Raw genomic sequence first — 25,053 nt, forward strand, 5'->3', positions numbered from 1 at the left:
GAACTCCATAATTAACTTTAGTCTGTGAAGAAGAGTCCCCATTTACATGAACAAATTGTAATCTATTAGACAAATATGATTCAAACCACCGCAGCGCAGTGCCTTTAATACCTATGGCATGCTCTAATCTCTGTAATAAAATTTTATGGTCAACAGTATCAAAAGTAGCACTGAGGTCTAACAGAACAAGCACAGAGATGAGTCCACTGTCCGAGGCCATAAGAAGATCATTTGTAACCTTCACTAATGCTGTTTCTGTACTATGATGAATTCTGAAACCTGACTGAAACTCTTCAAATAGACCATTCCTCTGCAGATGATCAGTTAGCTGTTTTACAACTACCCTTTCAAGAATTTTTGAGAGAAAAGGAAGGTTGGAGATTGGCCTATAATTAGCTAAGATAGCTGGGTCAAGTGATGGCTTTTTAAGTAATGGTTTAATTACTGCCACCTTAAAAGCCTGTGGTACATAGCCAACTAACAAAGATGGATTGATCATATTTAAGATCGAAGCATTAAATAATGGTAGGGCTTCCTTGAGCAGCCTGGTAGGAATGGGGTCTAATAAACATGTTGATGGTTTGGATGAAGTAACTAATGAAAATAACTCAGACAGGACAATCGGAGAGAAAGAGTCTAACCAAATACCGGCATCACTGAAAGCAGCCAAAGATAACGATACGTCTTTGGGATGGTTATGAGTAATTTTTTCTCTAATAGTTAAAATTTTGTTAGCAAAGAAAGTCATGAAGTCATTACTAGTTAAAGTTAATGGAATACTCAGCTCAATAGAGCTTTGACTCTTTGTCAGCCTGGCTACAGTGCTGAAAAGAAACCTGGGGTTCTTATTTTCTTCAATTAGTGATGAGTAGAAAGATGTCCTAGCTTTACGGAGGACTTTTTTATAGAGCAACAGACTCTTTTTCCAGGCTAAGTGAAGATCTTCTTTGGGTTATCTGCTTTAAGCTACGGGTTTGTGAGTTATACCACGGAGTCAGGCACTTCTGATTTAAAGCTCTCTTTTTCAGAGGAGCTACAGCATCCAAAGTTGTCTTCAATGAGGATGTAAAACTATTGACGAGATACTCTATCTCACTTACAGAGTTTAGGTAGCTACTCTGCACTGTGTTGGTATATGGCATTAGAGAACATAAAGAAGGAATCATATCCTTAAACCTAGTTACAGAGCTTTCTGAAATACTTCTAGTGTAATGAAACTTATTCCCCACTGCTGGGTAGTCCATCAGAGTAAATGTAAATGTTATTAAGAAATGATCAGACAGAAGGGAGTTTTCAGGGAATACTGTTAAGTCTTCTGTATCCATACCATAAGTCAGAACAAGATCTAAGATATGATTAAAGTGGTGGGTGGACTCATTTACATTTTGAGCAAAGCCAATAGAGTCTAATAATAGATTAAATGCAGTGTTGAGGCTGTCATTCTCAGCATCTGTGTGGATGTTAAAATCGCCCACTATAATTATCTTATCTGAGCTAAGCACTAAGTCAGACAAAAGGTCTGAAAATTCACAGAGAAACTCACAGTAACGACCAGGTGGACGATAGATAATAACAAATAAAACTGGTTTTTGGGACTTCCAATTTGGATGGACAAGACTAAGAGTCAAGCTTTCAAATGAATTAAAGCTCTGTCTGGGTTTTTGATTAATTAATAAGCTGGAATGGAAGATTGCTGCTAATCCTCCGCCTCGGCCCGTGCTACGAGCATTCTGACAGTTAGTGTGACTCGGGGGTGTTGACTCATTTAAACTAACATATTTATCCTGCTGTAACCAGGTTTCTGTAAGGCAGAATAAATCAATATGTTGATCAATTATTATATCATTTACCAACAGGGACTTAGAAGAGAGAGACCTAATGTTTAATAGACCACATTTAACTGTTTTAGTCTGTGGTGCAGTTGAAGGTGCTATATTATTTTTTCTTTTTGAATTTTTTTGCTTAAATAGATTTTTGCTGGTTATTGGTGGTCTGGGAGCAGACACCGTCTCTACGGGGATGGGGTAATGAGGGGATGGCAGGGGGAGAGAAGCTGCAGAGAGGTGTGTAAGACTACAACTCTGCTTCCTGGTCCCAACCCTGGATAGTCACGGTTTGGAGGATTTAAGAAAATTGGCCAGATTTCTAGAAATGAGAGCTGCTCCATCCAAAGTGGGATGGATGCCGTCTCTCCTAACAAGACCAGGTTTTCCCCAGAAGCTTTGCCAATTATCTATGAAGCCCACCTCATTTTTTGGACACCACTCAGACAGCCAGCAATTCAAGGAGAACAAGCGGCTAAACGTGTCACTCCCGGTCCATTTGGGGAGGGGCCCAGAGAAAACTACAGAGTCCGACATTGTTTTTGCAAAGTTACACACCGATTCAATGTTAATTTTAGTGACCTCCGATTGGCGTAACCGGGTGTCATTACTGCCAACGTGAATTACAATTTTACCAAATTTACGCTTAGCCTTAGCCAGCAGTTTCAAATTTCCTTCAATGTCGCCTGCTCTGGCCCCCGGAAGACAATTGACTATGGTTGCTGGTGTCGCTAACTCCACATTTCTCAAAACAGAGTCGCCAATAACCAGAGTTTGATCCTCGGTGGGTGTGTTGTCGAGTGGGGAAAAACGGTTAGAAATGTGAACGGGTTGGCGGTGTACACGGGGCTTCTGTTTAGAACTATGCTTCCTCCTCACAGTCACCCAGTCGGCCTGCTTTCCCGGCTGCTCGGGATCTGCCAGAGGGGAACTAACGGCGGCTAAGCTACCTTGGTCCGCACCGACTACAGGGGCCTGGCTAGCTGTAGAATTTTCCATGGTGCGGAGCCGAGTCTCCAATTCGCCCAGCCTGGCCTCCAAAGCTATGAATAAGCTACACTTATTACAAGTACCGTTACTGCTAAAGGAGGCCGAGGAATAACTAAAGATTTCACACCCAGAGCAGAAAAGTGTGGGAGAGACAGGAGAAGCCGCCATGCTAAATCGGCTAAGAGCTAGTAGCTGCGCTAAGCTAGCGGATTCCTAAAAACACGCAAAGTGAATAATGTGTAAATAATTTAGTGATTCAGCAGAAGGAGTGCTTTGCTTAAGGCATGTGAAGATTACACTGGGAAACAAATCGTTATCTAGATAACTAGATCAATCTAACTGCGCAGATTAAACAGCTAACAGATACAGCAAAACACCGCTGTGCTCCGGAACAGGAAGTGATAGAATACCGCAGTGAGAGCCAACCACCAGTAGAGCCCAACCACCAGTAGAGGTTTCGATAAACATACATTTGATAAATTCAGCTGGTTTTCGGTAAAAATTTTAACGGGTGATGAGCGATTTTGGTCTGGTAGTGTCGCTTTAAGGATGGCCCACGGTGCCTGACGGCGATCTGCGCTTCGAGGTGGCAGCGTCTCGCCGTTTCAAGTTGAAAACTTCCACATTTCAGGCTCTGTTGACCCAGTAAGTCGTCAGAGAACAGAGAACTTTCAGAAGAAGTCGGCATGAGGAGTTTATTCGGACATTCCATTGTTAACGGACATTTTGTAATGAAAGAACGTGCGGGCAGAGTCGCATGTCGGGCCGGACCCAACCGCGGGGGGTCGCGACAGGAAAAACACCTTCGTTGGAAACCTTAATGGGCAAGTTGGAACATGCCCAAGCTGTTAAACAATTTCTCAGTTGCTCACTTGTTGAAAGCCATCAAAAGCCGCCTGAATTTTACAAATGGTTTTCAACATGGAGGTGTTTTTCCTGTCGCGGCGCACACAGATTCGCCGAGTCGTTTCCGTGACTTTGCGCGCACGTCTTTCATTCAGCAGTTTTTCCTTAAACAGTGGAATGTCCACATAATGTCCTCATGCCGGCCTCTTCTGAATCTTCTCTGTTCTCTCACGACGTCCTGGGTGAATTAAGCCTTAAATTAGGATGTTTTGAGGTCGAAACAGGCCGACGACGGCGCCTGGAAGCGCTGCACAACGTCCCGCTCCATGGGAAGTCCTTACAGCGACAGAAACACTCCATAATCTCTCATCAGCCGTTAAACATTTCACAGAAAACCAGCTAAATTTCTCGAATACTGTCCACTCGGATATTTCTCACAGGTCCAGAAAAATTTTTGATAAAGCAACGCGTGCCGTCTTGAGCAGCGTGTGAAACAAAGGAATTCAGCCGAGAGGGCTTGACCACATCTCACTCAAGGCCTGTCCACAGGGAAATGACGTCACCGACACGCGTGAAAAAACTCACGCATGCGCACGAGGGTTCAAGCATGATTGGTGTAATCGCACGTCATTCAAATCCATATAGTTAAAAAAAAAATTAATGTGTCGGTTTCTTATCTAATAGACCTCGTACATGTTGCAGTTGGTCACATCTTTCAACAGTTCTGCAGTGACAAGATGCATTTTCACTTTTTAATGACTAGACAACCTGTTCACATGTAACACGCACCTAGAAGTATCCAGACTGAAGTTGTTGACTAGAACAACCATTGCTTTGTTACTTACAGCAGAATTAGAATCGGAGGCAATAGCAGATGTGAGCCTCAGACATTTTTCATTGTTTTTTGTAACATTGCAGCTTAATTTCTCTTTAATATTAAGCAAATTATTGACATTTACATGATTAAAACCAGGTGACACACTCACATAATCCTCACTGTCTGACTGAGGGATGGATGGACTTCAGTAACATTTTCAATGCAGGACTTTTGCTTTGTGGCTTTGTCAGTCTGCTTGGACTCTCACTTCTCCAGTTGCTTTGCCAACCTCATTAAAGTTACAAAAAGATGATGAGCTATCATAGCTAAATTTAGATTTGTGTTACTTTAAAGAGATAACTTCTGGAGTAATGTTATCTGTTTGCTGCCTTACATTGCTAATTATTTGAGCTCATGGATAACTGCAGTGGATGCTGTGACATTTGTTAATGTTACTTACGTCAAACTGAGTGACTGAGGAGGAGAAAAAAAGAGGAAATAAACTCTAGTCAGAATAAAAATACAAGCTGCTGATTTTTTGTTATTTTTCAAAGTTATTAGGCTGCAGCACTGTGTTTCATTTATTAAAAGTAAGTTAGCTCTTATTATTTTCAAAAATCATGAGAGTCAAATCAGTCTGCATGCCAAAAATTCTTCCAGAGTTGTCTTGGTGGCTTCCCTCACTTGTCTTCTTCCAGCATGGACATTTAGTTTTTGAGAACTGCTTACCTGACACAGATTTACCATAAAGTACTACACTGTTTGTATTTCTGAATGACTGATGTAAATAAAGTCTAAGAAATATTTAGTGACTTGGAAAAGTTCATGTATTCATCCCCTGACATTACTCAAGAAAACTGGCTGTAAAAATGATTAATTAATTCTTACATTTAGATTAAACTGCCCTGTCCCAACCTTTTTCTTCTTGGAAAATGCTGCAGGCCTTAAATGTAGGAATGGATATACTTTAACAAAAAATAAATAAAAATAAAGCTGACCTCACAAAACATGAAATATGTTGGTTTCATACAGTCTACAGTTACAGAAATAGAAGACAAAGTAAGTGTCAGGATCATTACGTGTCCCCCACTATCACATTTTTTTATATCCTCCAAACTTTTCTGATTTGGCATTGTAAAAAAACAAAATAGAAAGAACAATTAAAAATATATTTAGTTGAACTGTATATAGAAAAACATTATAAGCTGTGTCATCTTTATTAATTCATTTCAAAGGTCAGATATGTTTTGTGGCTCAAGACGGGACAAAAATGGCTCTTTTGACAGTAAAGTTCAATTTCTGCCTAAAACTATGCTGATGGATGACTGACATCATGACATGGAGGTGCCTTTGTGATGCCACACCACCCAGCCTGCCATTGTCCTTTGTCCTTGCTGTAATGCAAATATGCATTGATATTTTTTTCCTTCGTGCTGTGGATTTCTACAGAGAGCAAAGTGTGCACTGGTGAATATATACTTTAAGGAGTGTCAGCCAGAGAGTGCATAAATTAAGGGTGGTGGTGAGTTGTTTTTTGTTTTATTCAGCGTGCCATGCACAACTGAATTGAGGTGAAAAGATGAGCGTGCTCCAGCAGAGAGTGTCGCTGGTCAACAGAGGCACATTTTGCTGTGATGTTTAAAATGACAATAGTTTTTAATGGCACATACAGAGAACATTAATCTGTGGTATCAATAAGAGTTCTCCTTCCTGGAATTACATGGACATAGGTTGGACCATTGCAATCCATGTGCGGGCCCTCCTGCAGAATGTCCTGAGGGGAGACGCTGTGCTTAGAGCTGCCATAGTACACAGTGGTGCACAGCAGTGTCCAGTTTTAACAATGTCCAACAGACAAAAATGAATTGGAGATGTGCAACTTGGAGTTATGTAAACATGTGAGGGTGACTTCAAAAAAAAATTACATTCTTGAAATGTTATCAAACTGTGGGTGAATTAGTATTAATAAATAAGTAGTTCTTAATTTATTATTTAATTTGTAGATAATTTAACCTGTTTATGCCCAGATTTTTTGTAAGGCATATAATTTTATCAGTTGAGTCCCTCTGAATCATGTTATGGATTTATTTTTTTTTTTTTTTCCATTTTGTACTTTGTTTTGAAGAAAAAAGCATTTTTATGACTGGCAACAGTTGTTGCCAGTAGTCACAAAGCTTGTCAGTAGGTCAAATGTCACCTAATATTAATATAGAAATGCCAGTGGGGGAAAATGGGTTAAAAGGTCATAAAATAAACTGTAGAAGCTACACCCCCACTCCGTCATGATGCTTTCATTGCCCGTTGTGACGTTTTAGTGCAGGCATCATGATTTTCTATACAAGTAGAAGTTTTAGTTGTGTCTTAATATAAAACTCATTAATGTGTCGAGAAAATCAGATGTAATAGTGATGGGCCTGACTGATTGCCTGCCAGCATCACTGTGAGGCACTGGTAAATGCTTTGAGCTGCGATTTTGAAATTCAGTTAGTTGTCTCTTTCATGGTGTTTGTGGTTGACAGCTTTGCTGCCTCCGGCTCTTCAGCTCTTTCATAAGAATCTGTCAGGCAAATAGACAGAAAACTGGTACAGTGAACTGTAGTTGGAAGACATGGCCTGTAACCAACAGAGGCTTTGTGCAAAGACGACATTCTTGTTATTTTACCTTTAATTGGAATAAGTAGGTAAAGAAAATTAATGAAGTATTTATTTTTGTAATTCCACCATTATTTTGATGATAGTGTGAAGTGTTTAAGAAGTTATTATGCACTGAGGCATGTGGGACACTGTAGACCTTCATCTCCTTTGTGCTACGGTATCAAGGGATTAGTCGTAGCATGATGTGCCTGGGGGACTGTGTAAGATCTTCCGTTTCTTTTGAAAATGCAGCAGATGATGTGCAGCATAAGCTTCTACAGAAGGATATTCTGGGGCAGGTGTTCACAGTTTAGTTTTCCCTCCAGTTGAAGCTGATGAGTGATTGTTGGTTTGGATGTAGATGCATGTATATGCAGTGTATGAGTGCAGAGACTTAGCAGCTGGAATCTAGATGCAGCTGTAGCTCATGACTTGAGAAATATTTTAACTTTTTTTAGAAAAGGGTTAAAATGATTGTATTTGAAATTCTCTGTGATTTGCCGGGACAAGCATAGGATTAATTGACTGAGCCAGAATTTCTCTGACTATAAATGTGTTTATAAATGTAACTATAAAAACAACTACATATTCTCTGAAATTTTTAGTTCCCATTGATACATTTGACCAGTGAACCGCCTGTTTTGGGGGTATGGCATAGTCTTTTCACATGTAGTAATGACCATGACAAGTTGTGTGCAAACCCTTTCTGTTGATTGTAGGGTCCTGGTGGCCACTAAGTTGACTGTTGCTCACCTATAATTAATGCCTGATGTTTAATTGGATGTGTTTGCAGCCTTACCCTGGTGCATTTCCTTTTAGCTACTAGGGGTGGGAATCTCTGTGCACCTCGCAATTAGACTAGATTATGATTACAAATCAGAGGGCTGCAATTCAGTTATAAAATGGTATAGCTTCTTTGCTATACAAGATTTATTTTTTCTTACTGTGAGATGACTTGATACTTCTCAAAAGCAAAGTATTTATAATAATCCTTAATTAATTTACTTCCAATACATTATTTAATAGCTCAGACATGTTTTCACCTATGTAGCTCTCATTCCTTAATTCTAAATGGACACAATCTGTTATGTGTCGGACGCAGCTCGGAGAACCGACCAGCGTTTGAAAGACCCAGTATGAAATAAGCAGAGCACGGTACAAAGGCTAACTGAATTTAATACATAACAGTGATACATAAAAAACAAAGTGCGGTCTGGCGTGGTGCGCTCCCAGCAGCGCTAACGGTCCGGAGCCAGAAGCTGTTCGGACTCAAGGACCCCGCCGACACCCCCCAGGTGGCCGCAACAAACCGAGTCTGTGAAAGAAGGAACCATTATGTGAGTCCACACTCTACACACAGAGAGAACACTTAAAGGTGTACAAACAGCAAACACTTCCTGGCTTGATTACTAATCAACTTCCCAACCTGCAGGCATGGAACATCCAGTTCACAAAACTCCACTGCAGTGGAAGTCGATCCATCACTAACATACAGCTCAATATAATAAAGGTGTGAGGGACACCACATTTACTGACTGTATAAATGTTAGTCACAAAATCTAACGTACCTCAGGAAGTGTGCTGACGAGCGTGAGACCTCACCCCTTCCTCTTTCACAGACCGTGCATCAAACCTGGACGTTCTCTGCATCCATTGATGATGAGATGGCTCCCGAGACGACGATCTCACCCGTCTGGTCACAAGGTCGAGTCTCTGGCAAATACACACTGTGCACTCCAGTCTTAAATGCCACCATGTTCCAATCCATGCAGATGCACCACAGCTGTGAGTCCTGATGAGCCGCAGGTGATCAGCCTCAGGTGATCAGGGTGAGGTCCTGATAAACTCAGCAACACAGCCACTCAGTTCCAAATGCAAACCACCTGGAAGGAGAAGCAAAGGACAGAAACAAAAAGGCAGCCAGGCCCCCCCAGCCATATAACACAATCCCTTATTTGTATAAAATGGACAAAATCCATCATATATATAAAACAGACAAAATTGTATGTATGTATCGGATTAGTTACGGTCAGGAAGTGACGAACGATCTACGGGGAATCCCCACCTCCAATTGGGCTCATGTATTTCCTTGGTTAAATGCCTGTCCTTGAATAGGGGCCTGCCTCATTTAATGACCGGGTCAAAACATTAAAAAGGATTACATTTGGTTGAGTCACTATTTTTTATAAGTCTGCTGTGGAATGGTACCCTAAAATCCTAAAGCCTGATTTAATCTTCTACAGCTCTATAACTCTGTGGCCATGCGTGCGCGTGACCCTTTTAAAGCTCTACATCACATAGGTCAGCGTCTTATCACAATTTACCACGGGAACAGTGGGTTTTTCTGGATCAGTTTGTCCCTCAACGAGTTCCGCTTCTTTATACAATCATCAACCTCCAAACCAACATTATGGTGCATGCAGTGTCTCTCCATGAACTGCAGGTCATTTGAGGTTTTTTTTGTAATTTTTAGACTCCATGTTGTAAAGTTGGTCATGTTTGTGGACTTTTCTGCCAAACGTGTTTGATGCATGATTGAAATGTAATCAGTGGGCGCACTGCAAATAACTATAAAACTATGATGGGAAAGGAAGGACTGAAAACATAAAAGTGAAAATTCACAGCCTTTGCTGTCTCTGTTGTTAAAGCAGGTGCGCATCAGGCTATGAAGACGATTCACAGGGATGCAGAGGGCTCTCATTGATCTAAAGCGGTTCTGTTTGGTTCGCCACTCCCAGGCATGTGTGTGAAACTTAACACTATATTACGGTGCAGGCAGCAAGCAGCATTTTGTTAATAATCGCCAGCCTTCAATAAAGCCCTGTCTCATTTAGGCACCGGGCCTGAGCACAGTTTGAAAAAAATAAACGGCTGGTCTTTTAATAAAGGAAATATGGTACCCACTTTCCTTGAATCGGTTAGCGACAGTCCTGAACTTCTGTTGCGACTGGGCACACCCAGATAGCTTTGTCTGGTACATGCGAGGGGTGTTTAATGGAAATACATTGCGATGGGGCGGGACGTTTTGTCCGACGTGAGTGAAAATCCGTCATACAAAATCTGGTACATACGATGTTTATTACATGGAAAACTATACAAAAGCATTGGGACTTTTGCTTTTGTCCAGTGAGTGCGAGTATCCGGTTTATACGATGACTGTTTAGGCGAGTTTTACATGGATGTGCTGTACTAATGCAACATGAATTAGGACTTATGTCAGACTAATTAGTAATTAAATAATATACAGGAATGCGCTTTGTGATAATGGCAAAATTTTGTTGCACTACTGATTTGCTGCCACTCACAACTGCAGAAAACAGCACGTGACGTCTGTGTTCAGCTTTTGCATGGATATTTTCCTTTTCATTGGGTTATTTTCCTTTTATTTGGTTTTGACAGAACAAACTCTGCTCACAGTGTGCTCTGACATGATGCACCACAGTGCATATTCAAATGAAAATAGTGCCTCTAGACTATTTTAGGTGATTAACCATAAATGGCATGAATGATACTCTGAGCAAATGGATTCTTTCTTGGCCATTTAGCTAAGAGTCATGGGGGAGCTGGAGCCTATCCCAGCAGTCATTGGGCACAAGGTAAGGTAAACCCTAGACAGACCACCAGTCTATGGCAGAGTGAAACATAAACAGGCAAACACACTCTCACTCCTACCTATGGTCAATTTAGAGTCACCAATTCACCTAATCTGTATGTTTTTGGAAGTGGGAGGAAGCCGGAACACCCGGAGGGGACCCATGCAAACACGGGGAGAACATGCAAAGTCCACACAGAAAGGACCAGGCAGGAAGTGATTCCAGGACCTTCTTCTAGTGAGACAACAGTCCTAACCCCAAAGTCACCATGCTGCCCCCTGAAATTAACACTGATGAAATCGACTTTTGAATCAATTCAGAATTCCAGAGTCCACATCACAATGCATATACGAATCTTATTTTCCCCCTCTATTTGCTGCAGCACCTGTGATGCTCACAGTGCTCATCATCAGCCTGTTATCATCTCTTCTGAAGTGTAATGGTTAATTAGGTTTGGTATGCAGTAACCTTGAGCTTCAAAGTTGAGCCAGTTTTTCATTTCCACCCTCTTTTATTTCCTCAGAGCTGTCATTATCACCTTATTTTCTGCGACAAAATGTAAAGTGTCTGAATGTGATGAGCTGCTGATTAAATGCAATATTCCTCAAATCTCTTCTGTGACAACTTTGTGAAATAATTTCTGCCTCTCTCTGACATTACACCTCCTAAGATGATACACTGACTGAAGCTCCTCCAACACCTTCTCAAAGATGTGTGATGTCCTCAGTGAATTCCTATTCAGTCGAATTGTGTGGTTGCAGGATTCATCCGCTAACATCATCTTTTACATCTCTCTTCTTCTCAGCCTACAAGCCCCAAGTTTGGGAAGGCCGATTCGTATGAAAAGCTGGAGAAACTGGGCGAGGGTTCATACGCTACAGTGTACAAAGGCAAAAGCAAGTAAGTTTAGTGTGTATGTCCAATCTTTATTGAATCTAATCTGCCTTTAAGGTTCATAAAACCAAGTCGTGCAAGCGTTTAATATGATATTTAATTATACAGTGGCAACATTGGAACCGAGTGAATGAATTTAATGCAGTAGCAGTGACACAGAGAATTATGTAAATATTCTCGTTACTGCAAAGAGAGCTGCTCATCCCACACATTCAGTCTGATCCTTTTATTTTAATTGCTGTACAATGGCTGTTTTTATTCATGGACTCAGCAGTTCGACTTTTTATGCCGTGATGCTTTGCTGAGTTCACCAGTTTTTCCTAATAATATTCTAGGAAATCAAATTTCTCACGCTGTAAATGTGTGAATATATACCAACTCTAATCTTCTCGGTAATGATGTTTTCTGTTCTTCTTACAACACGGGACTCATGACTGGTGAGCTTCATTCAGTTGTAATCCTCTGGCCTTGTACTCAGGTTTCAGTCCGCTGCTGCTGAGATACATCTCCCTGACTTATTGAAGCTCGCTGTTCTCCAGTGCCAGTGATTTTAAAAGATTATTGGATCATGTCACCAACACATAGATGGTTGTACTTTGCTTTTGGTCTGCAGGGTGAATGGGAAACTGGTGGCTCTGAAGGTAATTCGCCTGCAGGAGGAGGAAGGAACGCCTTTCACTGCAATTAGAGAAGGTAAGAGACTCGCATAGTGACACTGCGGCGACACGCCAATTATTTGGTCACCTGTACACCAGTCAGAAACTGAACTTTATTTGACAGCGTTTCAAAAAGAGTCTCAAGCCTTTAGAGTTGGTTACAGAAATTGAGAGGGAATGGCTGACAAGCCCTGGATGTTAACTTTCCCAGTGTGAATGTGTCACCTCAGAGATTGGGCCTCATGCAAGAACATTTTTGTTAACCTGGTTTAAATGTCTTGTCCCATTTTGAGTACAATGTGCTCGCATGAGGATGCCAACTGCCTGCACCCTCATGAAGATGGAGATTTAACATAAATATATGATCCAGCAATACGTACATATAGAGTGACATGTTCCACCCATATTCATTATGCCATTTCAAGTCACTGACAAAAGAGTTGGCAAAGATGAACGATTGGTGTTGTGCTGTCAGAGTTTTGCAAAGTAAGTCTGGATCTTGTAACAGCATAAACTATGGAATTGATTTGCAAGAAAAATCAGAAAACAGCGAGTCCTTTTCAGGCCATGTCACTGTGCTGTCAGTATAAGGAAACAGTTTGATATGTAAATGACTTGAAAAGAAATTGTCCTTATAGGCAGTTGATGGCTGGTACCAATGATGGTCAAGGGCCAACTCCGAGGTCAGCAAATCCACCCTGTCCACCAGGTTAACGTCAGGCGCACTCATGTTGCAGAGGGAGTAGTAGTAGAGGGACGCTTTAGTGGTTGGGCAGCAGGCAATGGCTGCGACTCACCACATGATTCAAGTGCAGCAAGGCGAGCTGCCCACACTTCCAGAGGCATCAGGAAACAAATAGGACAAGCCTCCTCATCCATACACGATGGACACAGATTATGCCCATCATCCTGCTCCAGCACAATGAGGATCAGAGAGTCAGGTCGAGCTGTGTACGCCACTAGTGACTCGAAATATGTAAACAAGGAAGCTGAAAATGGCCGTTATACAGTACATGTATGTGTACAAAGAAAAACGGAGCAGGACGAAGGCGGCTGCTCGTAACCAGTATGGCAACAAAAAGTGAAGCTGGGAACAGCCGCTACAACAACAACAATAACAACAACAAAAAATGAAGCAGGATATGTCAACTGCTTGTAACCAGCAAAACTACAAGAAACAAAAAGCAAAACCGGGAACGAACGCAAACAATGAAAACAGAGCAGGACGAAACCAGCTGGTCAGAAAAAGTCAAATAGCGAAACCGGGAAAGGCTGCTATCACAAAAAATGAAGCAGGACAAGTCAACTGCTTGTAACCAGCAAAACCACAAGAAACAAAAAGCAAAACCGGGAACGAACGCAAACAATGAAAACAGAGCAGGACGAAACCAACTGCTCAGACAAAGTCAAATAGCGAAACTGCAAAAGACTGCTATAACAAAAAACGAAGCACAACGTCAACTGCTTGTAATCTGAATTAACACAATAAAAAAAATAGGCAGAATCAGAAAAATGGCCGCAGTAAAGCAAATCCAGTTCTTGCAATGCAAATCAATACAGAGCTGCATGAAGGCAGCGGTTCGTAACAAATATGTAAGAATAAACAAAAGCAAAGCTAGAAAATGGGTACTATGGTCCAATCGAAAATCGGTGCAGTATAACGTGCACGCAATCAGCAATGCCATGTTATCCTTCCAGCAGAAAACACAGGGATGGTACAGACAGATGTACCCGGCATCACACATGGTCAGCACACGCTTGTGCAGCCTCTGAAGGGTGAAATATACAACTTTGACTCATAAGTCACAAGGCTTAAAGCGGAGAAAGTGGAGAAATACATAATATGTCGTGAAAAAACTCACCACCCTGCGTCAGCTCGAAACCTGCAAGTCGAGAAAGGAAAAGGGACTGAGCTTTTGGTGTCACATGACCTACATACACTCAACAAAAATATAAATGCAACAACCCACTGAAGAGGAGTGGACCAACATTCCACAGGCCACAATTGACAACCTGATCAACTCTATGCGAAGGAGATGTTGCATTGCATGAGGCAAATGGTGGTCACACCAGATACTGACCGGTATCCCCCCCCCCCCCCCCAATAAAACAAACTGCACCTTTCAGAGTGGCCTTTTATTGTGGGCAGTCTAAGGCACACCTGTGCACTAATCATGGTGTCTAATCAGCATCTTGATATGGCACACCTGTGAGGTGGGATGGATTATCTCAGCAAAGGAGAAGTGCTTACTATCACAGATTTAGACTGGTTTGTGAACAATATTTGAGGGAAATGGTGATATTGTGTATGTGGAAAAAGTTTTAGATCTTTGAGTTCATCTCATACAAAATTTGAGCAAAACCAAAAGTGTTGCGTTTCTATTTTTGTTGAGTGTAGGTTCACGTAGGTCACCTGACGGTCACATGTGACTTTGTTTATATTTATTCTCGACCTGCGTTCGCACAAAGATGATCATTCAGTGCTTTATGCACCACCTCTGGTGGTCAGGAAGGATGAAATAGAACATTAGTTTTCAGCAAAACAAACACAATGTAAACTTTGTGTTGTTCTGTACTGAACATTTTTGTGTGACTCCTGGTTGTTATTGTCGTTGCATTTCAAAGTCACTTTCATGTAAAGGCTTTCATGAAAACTGGTATAAAAATGTGTTTCTCTAATTTGAACCAGGTTATCATTTTGTGCTGCATGGAACAAAAAGGAATCTGTAGTCCAATTCCAGTCAATTTTGGACTCACCCCGTGTCGCCCTTTGTTTGCAATAAAAATATACAAAGTAAGGCTCACACACACCTGTCTGTCCCATCAGTCTGTGTTGGTTGATCACAGATGAATAGATCACTCTCTGCATGTTAAGTACACAGAAAACAGTTCTGTGCACACATATCTCTGTGCGTTCCACCAGCAGATCACAGCGTAATTATTCACCAGTTTGCTTAAATATTGTCAATGGAAGGATAATTGCCTGAAATGGCAAAAAATAAAAAATTTATTGGCAGCAGGTGAAAGCAGTCATCATGCGTGTGGCAGAGTTTGTGCGTAACTGAGCACAAGGCATGTAGCTCCAAGTGGCGAACTGATTTTCATTTAGCGCTAGTGGTAGGGGTGTAACGATACACAAAAATCACAGTTCGCTACGTACCTCGGTTTTGAGGTCACAGTTCGGTTCATTTTCAGTACAGTATGGGAACAAAATGCAAAACCTAAATTTGCTTGTTGTTTAAACCAGCAATTTATTGTAACATTATACAAACAGGAAAATAAAATAATTGCAAAGTGCTGCCTGGTAATAAGTTAAATATAATGTTCGCAAATAAACAACAAATATGTCAGTTGATGCTGTCACTTGATTTCCTGAAAGCTGCATTCCTCATGTGACGTGAATACACACACACACACATACACACACACACACACACACACACACAGTAAATATCAGGTCTTTCCTGTGCGTTTCAGTGAAGAAAAATCGCTCTGCGGCACTTTGCGCCATCAGATCAGTTAGCGCAGTGGAGCCTTCTCCCCCCCTCCTTCCAAAAAGGTTCTCTGTCTTGGCGCAACAACTCGAAAAAGTCACAGCGCCTCAATAACGTCTCATTTACCACAAGCTCCATGCGATCCTGGATGCACACACAATGAAATCTCAAGAAAAAGTTATAAAATTACTCAGTTCTCCGTGTGGAGCAGGGACACCGTGTCAGTATTTACATGTAACACTTCAGGGGAACAAAGCATTTATGGTACGTATTTAATTAAAAGTTAAAAAATCTTTCTAACATCTTTCTGTGTAAATATCTCATGTTACAACATGGAGACCAGCAGCTTATAGACAAGTGCGGCTTATTTATGTACAATTTCTTTTTCTTTTTAAAATTGGTGAGTGCGGCTAATATTCAGGTGCGCTCTATAGTCCAGAAATTATGGTAAACACACACAACACAAACTCACCCGTGGACAGCCCTGTACCGAACCAAACGTCCCGTACTGAAGCGGTTCAATACAAATATATGTATCGTTTACACCCTTCGCTAGCGGTCATTAACACACGCAGAATTCTTATTCACATACTGCTGTCTGTGTCACGTTTTCACCCACTGTCATGTGTGCAGTTATCTTTACTCAGTCACCTGTAAAAATGTTTCCACTCCAAAGTACAGATGTTTGTAAAGCACACACAGTTTAGCCTCTTTGTAAGTCAGGCCCCTTGTCTTTTAATGTGTAGATTTGAAAATATCTCCGATCTTCTCTATGTCTGTTTTCCTCATTTGTCTTATTTGAACATTTCCATTAAATTTTTATGTCTGTTGTGTTTGATTTTCTGATTTTTCCTGTTATTCTTCTCAGCTGTGAGGCCTGTAAATCCTTTGAACCTTTGTGATTTTTGGTGATATAAGTGGAAATGATTGAGACACCCCCGCCCCCATCCTGACTTGCCAGCTGTCCGTGTTCCCCGTGTATAACAGCAGCACAGATGTGTTTACTGGTTGGAGGATGTAAAGATTCACCTCCACAGACACAGCTGGAGCCTGAGTTTTGATGAGAAAAGCTTTGTGTGTGTTTGATGTGTATATGATCCAGACCTGATGAAGCGAGAACCATCAGGACTCGCTGTAGGAGATCAGAAAGGTACTTTGAAAGTGAAGTAATTCAGTAGCTAATGGACAGGAAGCACGCAGCTCAGGCTTGTGCACAGCATCACAGAGAGAATAACACTACACTTTGAAAGTGGACGAGCTGAAGCAAGCCTGTATGTGCGACCCTGCTGATTAAAAGTGCACGTACAGGCCCATTATTTATTGTGCATGGATCTTCAAACCAGTGAGACTGCTTACTGAGGAGAATCCTGCTTTTGATCTGCTTAGCTGAGATTTAAACAACCTTTAGGTCTTCAGCAGGATGAATATATTCATGAAGCTCCATCAGTTGCCTCCTGGCAGATGACCTGTCCATCAGACCTCTTCAAGGGTGCTTGGAAAGAACGTTGTGTTTGGTTAATGAGTCCCATAACAATGGTGTTCATGTTTATAATGAACACTGCTCTGTGGTTCTGTCCTCATGAAACTGTTCCCTCTGCTGCTTCATTTTAACCACACAAAGTGTGTTTGGTTCTTTGTCTCTGTAGTTGCTGGAGAGAGTTTTACTTTTTGCTCCGAGCCTGATCATGTCATTTTCTCAGTTTATGCCAGTCTGGGAGTTTTAACTTTCAGTCTGTCTGCTTGCAGAACAACATGATACGATGACACAGTTCTCAAGAAACTTTGAAGATACTGATGTCATAAAGGGTGGGAGGGAGTTCATTAAACCTTTTCTGAAAATTTGGCTTTCTTTGACTGTTACTGTCCCAGATGGATTCTTCTGCTTCCCCCAGAGTGGTGATGTGAACACCAGTGTCTGTTTATCGGAAAGATTTCTCAAAAAAACTAAATGGACTTCAGTTAAAGTTGAGGGATGGGCAGGCTTTGGGCCTTTTGACTGGGAAACAAACAACACCAAGTCAAGGTTTGAGGTGGTGCAGTTTGTTTGCCTGTCAATAGGATTACACAAAAACTGCTGAAGCAACTTTCCTCAGATGTGGTGGAGGGGTATTGCATGGAGCATATCCAGATAAAGAGGTGAATCCAATAATTAATTTTTTTTAAAACTTTCTGTAACATTGCAAGATAGGACAGTTTATCAGATTTACGTCTTTTTTTTTTAAATTAATACTTTGACCATCATGAAGAAAATCAGGTATTCTCTTTGAGACATTCTCTCTGTGTGTCAATTCAAATTAATTGATTTTATTTATTTAGTGCCAAATGACAACACTGCTGCCTCAAGGTGCTTCACATGAGTAAGGTCTAACCTTACCAACTCCCCTGAGCAAGTACAGAGGAAAAGCTCCCTCTGGTGATAATGAGGAAGAAACCTCAAGCAGACCAGACCCAGAGGGATGTTGACCCCCAAAACGTGAATCTGCTGCAAACCGTAAATAAAATATCCCACAAAACGTGATCGCAGGTCTTGCAGAATGTTAGTCACAAAACGTGAATATCATTCATGACCCGTTCTGGGGACAGTGGCAGGTGGGGAGTACACCTGTTAAACGGTAACGCAGGTGTCCTAAGGCAAACTCAAGATGGACACTGTTCCTCTGTGGAGAGAGGAGAACCTTTCAGAAGAACAACCATCTCTGCAGCAATGTATTGATGGCTGGAACTTATTTGTACCATTGAGCTGGCAAATCTGCACCTGTCTTATGTTCTGGAGGTTTTGGCTGCGGCTGACCTTCTTGCATCTTCATCGTGGTTCTCACTGGCTTGTGGGACTCCCAGGTACTTGTAGCTGTCCTGTATGTCCCTTATCCTGCCGTCTGTCAACTCCACCCACTCAGTCCTGATCACCTTCCCTCTGTTTGCCACCATTTTATATATATTAGCCAAGTCCAATATAACTTTTCTGAATCCAATATTTCTCTATGTTGGACTCCTTACCATCTGTCAATTGTTATATTCGTCACCCCCCTCCCAAATTAAGCAAACAACAAAGATTCAAGTAAATTAGATCAATTTATTTTGTTGTGAACAGCATATAATTGCTTCTAAAACATCAGTAGCATGCTTGTCTACCTTCTTAGTATTTTTGGCATCCTTGGAGTTCAATATTTCCCCCACTTCCTCCTCTGTGAACTCAGCAAACCTTGCTGGCAGACAATTTTCTGCTGTTGCCTATCTCGGCTTTCAGTGGCTTACCAGTCGAGTGAGTATAAGAGAAATTGTGGAGAGCTGGGCATGTCCCAACTTGTCCTCCGACACTCCAAAACGGAGGTGTTTTTTGTCTTGCTCCATCAGTGGCTCCGTCATGACGCGCGAAGCCTCCGCGCGGCTTTCCATGACAAAATCTCTTGTTAAAAGTGAAATCTGCCGGAAAATGGCTGATGTCCAGCTCTTGTGATAACCAGAGAAATTGCACACGACGGTCCCAGGTCGACACAGCCATCCATTTAGAAATGAAATGGTCGTTTCTGCCTGTCGATCGCGGCTCGGAGCGCGCCGCGCCGTGCGCCATTGTGGGCCGTCCTTAAAGCGGTAGTAACACTCCGTAATCTCTGTGAAGCCTATAAAATTTTCACCGAAAGCCATGTGAATTTTCCGAATGGTTTCCAGCTGCCTGTGTCTAACAGTTTCTGAAAAAATTCTGATGGAACAAAGCCCAAATTATTCCGCCATTTCCTCGCAATGAAAAAACGATGAGAGGGGTGGACCAGTGCTCACTCAAAGCCTGCCCACAGGCGAATGACGCAACTGACAGGCGTGAAAAAACTCGGATACTTTTCTCACAGACCTCGTATATATATATATATATATATATATATATATATATATATATATATATATATATATATATATATATATACGAGGTCTGTCAATAAAGTATAGGTCCTTTTTATTTTTTTCAAAAACTATATGGATTTCATTCATATGTTTTTACGTCAGACATGCTTGAACCCTCGTGCGCATGCGTGAGTTTTTCCACGCCTGTCGGTGACGTCATCTGCCTGTGAGCACTCCTTGTGGGAGGAGTCGTCCAGCCCCTCGTCGGAATTCCTTTGTCTGAGAAGTTGCTGAGAGACTGGCACTTTGTTTGATCAAAGTTTTTTCTAAACCTGTGAGGCACATCGAAGTGGACATGGTTCGAAAAATTAAGCTGGTTTTCGGCGAAAATTTTAACAGCTGATGAGAGATTTTGAGGTGATAGTGTCACTTTAAGGACTTCCCACGCAGTGGGACGTCGCGCAGCGCTCCCAGGCGCCGTCGTCAGCCTGTTTCAAGCTGAAAACCTCCACATTTCAGGCTCTATTGATCCAGGACGTCGTGAGAGAACAGAAGTTTCAGAAGAAGTCGGTTTCAGCATTTTATCTGGATATTCTACTGTTAAAGGAGATTTTTTTAATGAAAGACATGCGGACGGATTGCAGCATCGGCTCGCAGCCGCTGCGACGCTCCGCCACAGAAAAAACACCTCTGTTGGAAGCCTTAAGGACAAGTTGGAACATGCCCAACTGTTAAACAATTTCTCAGATACTCACTCCACTGAAAGCCATCAAAAGCCGCCTGGATTTTACAAATGGTTATCAACACGGAGGTGTATTTCCTGTGCCGCCGCACCGCGCCGCCTCCGTCCCGGCTCCGTCCCGACGCGCGGACCTGTCCGCACGTCTTTCATTAAAAAAAATCTCCTTTAACAGTGGAATATCCGGATAAAATGCTGAAACCGACTTCTTCTGAAACTTCTCTTTTCGAACCGTGTCCACTTCAATGTGCCTCACAGGTTTAGAAAAAATTTTGATCAAACAAAGCGCCAGTCTCTCAGCAACTTCTCAGACAAAGGAATTCCGACGAGGGACTGGACGACTCCTCCCACAAGGAATGCTCACAGGCGGATGACGTCACCGACAGGCGTGGAAAAACTCACGCATGCGCACGAGGGTTCAAGCATGTCTGACGTAAAAACATATGAATGAAATCCATATGGTTTTTGAAAAGGTCTGTTAGAAAAGAATCCGACCTTTTTATTTTTTGCAAAAACTATATGGATTTGAATCGTGTGCTCGCATCAGCCAACCTTGAACCTTCGTGCGCATGCGTGAGTTTTTTCACGCCTGTCGGTTGCGTCATTCGCCTGTGAGCACGCCTTGTGGGAGGAGTGGTCCAGCCTCCTCGGCTGATTTTCATTGTCAGGAAATTGGCTGAGCGACTGCCGCTTTACTGCATAAAAAATTTTTCAGAAACTGTGAGAGACAGGTGGAAAGCATTTGGAAAATTCAGATGGCTTTCGGTGAAGATCTTATGGGGATCACACAGATTAAGGAGCATTACAACCGGATTAAAGACGGCCCACAGCGGCTGAGGGCGCGCCGCGCTCCGAGCGGCGATCGACAGGCTGAAACAACCAGATCATTTCCAAACTGAACGCTGTGTTGATCCAGGATGTCGTCTGACTACTACAGAAATGGCAGAAGAGGTGGACATACCACTTTTTCGGCACATTCCACTGTTACAGGAGTTTTTGTCATAGAAAGAGGAGCGGAGGAATTCGCCATGGAGCCGCTAACGGACAAGACAGACGGGGCTACTGGACTGGAACCAGGAACTGACTGGATTGGGACCAGCAGGGAACCAGGAACTGATAAGGCTGGGACCAGGAGGACTACGGGACCATAACCAGGGACAGACAGGACTGGGACCTGGGACTGACGGGACAGGGACCAGGTGAAGAGAGCCTGTGGAGCTACTGGGGCTGGATGAACTGCAATGGAGATGAGAAGGTTGATGAATATGTGCAAGTGCACCATGAGACATGAAACTCAATGTTAACTCAAATAGTTCCTTTAGCTGCAGCTCAGGGACAGAGTTCCAAAAGATGAGTTCAAATCCAAAGTTCAGTTCATAGTCAAAGTTCAAATGATGAGAATATAGTTCAAAACCAATGTTCAGTTCAGGATCAAGTCTCTGTGTTTAGGTTTTCTGTGCTGCACTCAGATAAGCAATACGTTTGTCTCAGAACCTTAGATGTTGAGGTGTTCGGTAAGTAGATCTGCTCACAGAAGGCACCAAATGGTTAAACAGTTCAGTCAGTAGAGAAAAACTACTTCTCAGTGCTCACTGTTCCAGAACCGGTGCTGATGGTGTTAACTGTGATTATAGAATATCTGCTGATCACATAGCGACGTGGAATAGATCAAAGGCTGATTATTTGCAGCTGATTAATGTGAGATGCAGCAGGTGAAAGCACAGGAGAAATTCAGCAGAAGCATCTAAGTTTAAAAACTTACTGCAGATGGAATATGACCTTGGAATTAACCTGAATGATCCACATTAAACACAGAAGTTAGATATTGAGCTAGAACTTACACAGTAAACGAATACTGATTGATAACTTAAACATAACTATCCAGATGCTCAAAGAAATGCACAGACAGTTAAATTTAGACCAGAAACTCACGGAAGAAAATAAAGACTGCATTAAGTCTCAATGCTTAACTGAGAAAACACAATTAATTTAGTCCAGAGACCTGGAAGCTCCACTCTTGTGCTCTCTAAGTCTGGAATACCACGGGAGGAAAAAACACGACGAGACATATACTGCGCCTGGAAGCGGCAGTGAAAAAAACACGACTAATAATTACGTTCTGCACCTGGAAGCGGCAGTAGGAGAAAGACTAAGAATTATATGCTGCCTGGACATGGAAGCCCACAGCAGAGGAGTTCGACAGTACGCACGAAGCGCGGAGACTCCAGTCTGAAACAAAAAATGAAGAGCTGCAGTAGTGGCGACGGAGCGCCAAACAAAAAAAGGAGAAAAAGGTTACCGGCTGAGAGCGATGGTATTGCACAGCTGGCACCCGTGGCAACCCGGTTCCAACCAGGAGGAACGTGGAGGTTCTTCTGGAGATGGTGAGGTAGGTGAGGAAGGTGAGGAGAGAATCTGGCCCCGAACTGGACGAAGCACCAAGGTTAAATGCAGCACGATGATGAGCTGCCATCAGATCCAGCTGCGAGGCTCCACTCCGCAGAATGAAAGTCAGCTGTGAGACGTCGCTCTGTCACTCCATAATTGACTTGACAGATGGGGCGGGGCCCATGAGTAACATGACAGGTAGGAGCAGAGCCCTGATGTAATCCACAGCTGACACACCCGTGGCCACTTCACCCAGCAGCTCCACCTCAACTTCACCTGGAAACACACACAGACAGACAAACCAGCAGACTAGGGACAAACCACAACATTACTGCTGCAAATAAGTATTTGAACACCTGTGAAAATCAGTGTTAATATTTGGTACAGTAGCCTTTATTTGCAACTACAGAGGTCAAACGTTTCTTCTAGTTTTTCACCAGGTTTGCACACACTGCAGCAGGGATTTTGGTCCACTCCTACATACAGATCTTCTCTAGATCTTTCAGTTTTGGAGTTTCAGCTCCCTGCAGAGATTTTGTATTGAGTTCAGGTCTGGAGACTGGCCAGGCCACTCCAGGACCTTGAAATGCTTCTTACAGAGCCCCTCCTTAGTTGCCCTGGCTGTGTATTTGGGGTCATTGTCATGCTGGAAGACCCAGCCATGACCCATCTTCAATGCTCTTACTGAGGGAAGGCGGTTGTTTGACAAAATCTCGCAATACATGACCCCATCCATCCTCCCTTTAATACGGTGCAGTCATCCTGTCCCCTTTGCAGAAGAGCACCCCCAGAGTATGATGTTTCCACCCCATGCTTCACGGTTGGGATGGTTTTCTTGGGGTTGTTCTCATCCTCTACACATGGTAAGTGGAGTTGATTCCAAAAAGCTCTATTCTGGTCTCATCTGATCACATGACCTTCTCCCATGCCTCCTCTGGATCATCCAGATGGTCACTGGTGAACTTCAAACGGGCCTGGACATGTGCTGGCTTGAGCAGGGGGACCTTGCTGCCCTGCAGGATTTTAAACCATGACAGCATCATGTGTTACTAATGTAATCTTTGTGACTGTGGTCCCAGCTCTCTTCAGGTCATTGACCAGGTCCTCCTGTGTAGTTCTGAGCTTTGTCAGAATCATCCTTACCCCACAAAGTGAGATCTTGCATGGAATCCCAGACCGAGGGAGATTGACAGTCATCTTGTGTTTCTTCCACTTTCTAATAACAGTTGTTGTCTTCTACCAAGCTGCTTGCCTGTTGTCCTGTAGTCCATCCCAGCCTTGTGCAGGTCTACAGTTTTGTCCCTGGTGTCCTGAGACAGCTCTTTGGTCTTGGCTATGGTGGACAGGCTGGAGTGTGATTGATTGAGTGTGTAAACAGGTGTCTTTTATACAGGTAACAAGTTCAAACAGGTGCAGTTAATACAGGTAAAGAGTGCAGAATAAGAGGGCTTCTTAAAGAAAAATTAACACGTCTGTGTGAGCCAGAATTCTTGCGGGTTGGTAGGTGTTCATATACTTATTTGCAGCAGTAACACACAAATAAATTATAAAAAAAATCATTCATTGTGATTTCCACATTTTTTTTTTAGATTATGTCTCTCACAGTGGACATGCACCTAAGATGAAAATTTCAGACCCCTCCATAATTTCTAAGTGGGAGAACTTGCAAAATCGCAGGGTGTTCAAATACTTATTTTCCTCACTGTATATATATATATATATATATATATATATATATATATGTGTGTGTGTATATATGTATATGTATATAAATTTTGTGCAGATGCTACAAAGATCTGGAATGTTTGGATTAAAATTTGATATTCACATTCGATGAGCACACAAACTTAATATTTATTGAGCACACAAACATAATATTTATTTCTTATGGAGTGAACGCACAAAATGATTAAACTTGTATCATGCACAGTGCAAGCCCAGTTTGCTAACTTTAGCTTATGAAATACAATTGTGGAAGCTGGCTTTCAGGTCAGTGTTCGGCTTCCACCAAGGGAAGTATAACAACAAAGCAGTGCTTCAAGGCTGCAGGTGGAGGTCACGTGGTTAAGATTCACCATCATTTATCTCATTGGGTGATTGCCAGTGTTGAAGTGAATGTTATGCTCAACCTTGTGTCCTGGAGAAGTGTTTAGGTGGAGGTGGTGTTATGGTTGAGGATGTCGTCTGTTCTCAGTTCAGATCAGAGTTGAGACAGCACAACGTTGCCATAGCCAGAACTTGCAGCTACTTATGCAGTAAAAGTAGACTATGACAGACTAGACTAGTTAAGTATGACAGTGCTACCTCATGTACATCTAGGACAACCCAGAATTTATTTGAAC

The 25,053-nt window shown here is 42.3% G+C and overlaps 1 protein-coding gene across 3 annotated transcripts in view; it reads left to right on the forward strand.

The window, feature by feature from the left end:
• Positions 1 to 25,053, forward strand: part of cdk14 (cyclin-dependent kinase 14) — a 715,009-nt gene that overhangs the window by 208,402 nt on the left and 481,554 nt on the right. For all 3 annotated transcript variants that reach the window (XM_034173976.1, XM_034173975.1, XM_034173977.1), the window contains 2 exons: positions 11,509 to 11,603; positions 12,211 to 12,290. In XM_034173976.1, the coding sequence (XP_034029867.1) occupies positions 11,509 to 11,603; positions 12,211 to 12,290 (175 nt within the window). The remainder of the gene's footprint in view (positions 1 to 11,508; positions 11,604 to 12,210; positions 12,291 to 25,053) is intronic.

The sequence above is a fragment of the Thalassophryne amazonica genome, chromosome 7 (genome assembly GCF_902500255.1).
Source record: "Thalassophryne amazonica chromosome 7, fThaAma1.1, whole genome shotgun sequence".
NCBI classification, from domain to species: Eukaryota; Metazoa; Chordata; class Actinopteri; order Batrachoidiformes; family Batrachoididae; genus Thalassophryne; species Thalassophryne amazonica.